The sequence below is a fragment of the Apis dorsata genome, unplaced genomic scaffold (assembly GCF_000469605.1).
Source record: "Apis dorsata unplaced genomic scaffold, Apis dorsata 1.3 scaffold_108, whole genome shotgun sequence".
In the NCBI taxonomy this organism is placed as follows: domain Eukaryota; kingdom Metazoa; phylum Arthropoda; class Insecta; order Hymenoptera; family Apidae; genus Apis; species Apis dorsata.
In genome coordinates this window covers 89,360-90,927 of record NW_006263404.1, presented here as the reverse complement: position 1 = coordinate 90,927, position 1,568 = coordinate 89,360, and the positions used below count along the sequence as shown (strand labels likewise).

At 32.0% G+C, this 1,568-nt stretch overlaps 1 protein-coding gene across 8 annotated transcripts in view; it reads left to right on the top strand.

Moving 5' to 3' along the window:
* The first annotated feature begins 239 nt into the window (after positions 1 to 239).
* Positions 240 to 1,568, top strand: part of LOC102672974 (syntaxin-binding protein 5) — a 32,016-nt gene continuing 30,687 nt past the window's right edge. For 3 of the 8 annotated variants that reach the window (XM_031508859.1, XM_031508860.1, XM_031508858.1), the window contains exons 1-2: positions 240 to 459; positions 1,301 to 1,483. In XM_031508859.1, coding sequence (XP_031364719.1) covers positions 353 to 459; positions 1,301 to 1,483 — 290 coding nt within the window. In that variant the 5' untranslated portion in view covers positions 240 to 352. Of the gene's footprint in view, positions 460 to 1,300; positions 1,484 to 1,568 lie in introns of those variants that run through there. The other 5 variants (XM_031508861.1, XM_031508863.1, XM_031508864.1 and 2 more) reach the window with 5 other exon arrangements.

Below are 1,568 nucleotides of genomic sequence, written 5' to 3'. Positions count from 1 at the left end.
AATTTCGAAAATATTCTCGTGTAAAATATATACAAGTTATTTAAAAATTGTTTTCTAGTGTCGTGTTCAGAGAAATTTTATTGGAATATTCCAATACGTATCGCAAAAGAAAAAAAAAAGAGTAGTTTGACATTCGTAATTTTTATTTAAACGATACATAGAAAGGAAATAAAAGGATAAAATTAACATTGATTGAAAATTGTTGTATAATATAAGCCAAATATACTTATATTGAAAGCAGAAAGGAACAATGCTATCTTTTATCTTATATCGTTTGTTCTGCAGCCCTTGTGGGGTTGAATAGACTTTCAGCTGACTAAAGCAGGAAACATGAAATGAAACAAATGCTTTTATGTTTCAGACATTCAGACATGGCTTTCCACATCAGCCGACAGCGGTGGCATTCGATCCAATTCAAAGGCTTCTTGCTATTGGCACTAAATCAGGATCTCTTAGAATGTATCCTTTTTTTTAACATTAATACGCTCAATTTGAGATCAGGTAAATAAGTACTGCTTTCACAAACATCCCTGATAAATCTTCATTTTCTTTTCGTTCCACTCGTTCTTCAGCCTCTCTCTCTTTATGATTGAAAATTAATAATATAAAAAAAGAAAAAGATTAACTTATCTCCAGATAATATTGGAAAAAATTTTTTTTCTAAATCCTCCTTGCAATAATAAACAAAAGAATATGTATGCATTTTGCATTCTTCATTCTACATACTTTGATACGTATATATGAAGGATTTATTACGATAATCTTTTCTTTCAAAAAAAAAAAAAAAGTTTTCAAGTTTATTTTTTCGATTACCTTTCTAGATTTCAAATAATTTTTCAAGAAATATCATTTGAATGGATTAATTAACATGGTGCTGTTGGTTTATGGTTCGTCAACCATGTGCTCTTTCACGTGGGTGCTTTTATTGGTCTATTCCGACTAAAGAGTTATCAGGTAGTGAATGCTCATCACAGCTCGATAAGCTTCCTAGTTGCCATCGAGACAGGTAGTTGCGACAAAGTAACTACTTTCATCCGAACGATGCGCTTTATTGCTCGATAAAAATCTCTCTGTAAAGAATCGATCCTGTATCTATGAAGAATGCAGAAAATCAATGCTCGCACGATGCAGAAGTAAAATTATAAAATATAGGCGTTCCATCTCTCCGTGGAGATAGAAAGCGAGGCACGATTTATTTAAAATGTAATCTCTGTTCATTGCTGTTATTTGTTAAAATATCGATAAAATAAATGCTCGATGTGTATATATATTTCCTTAATTAAAATAAACAATAAAACAGTTTGGGCCGACCAGGTGTAGATGCGCACGTGAAACACGAAGGATGTACAGCGGTGATACAATTACAATTTTTAATCAATGAGGGAGCATTGGTTTCCGCCACTGCAGATGACACGTTACATCTATGGAATTTTCGCCAGAAAATACCACAGGTTGTGCAGAGTCTAAAGTTCCAAAGAGAAAGGTCAGTTTTTTTTTAAATATATACAATTCTTTTTTCCCAATTTTTTAATTTTTATCGCACTCGTAATAATCAACGATTTTACTAA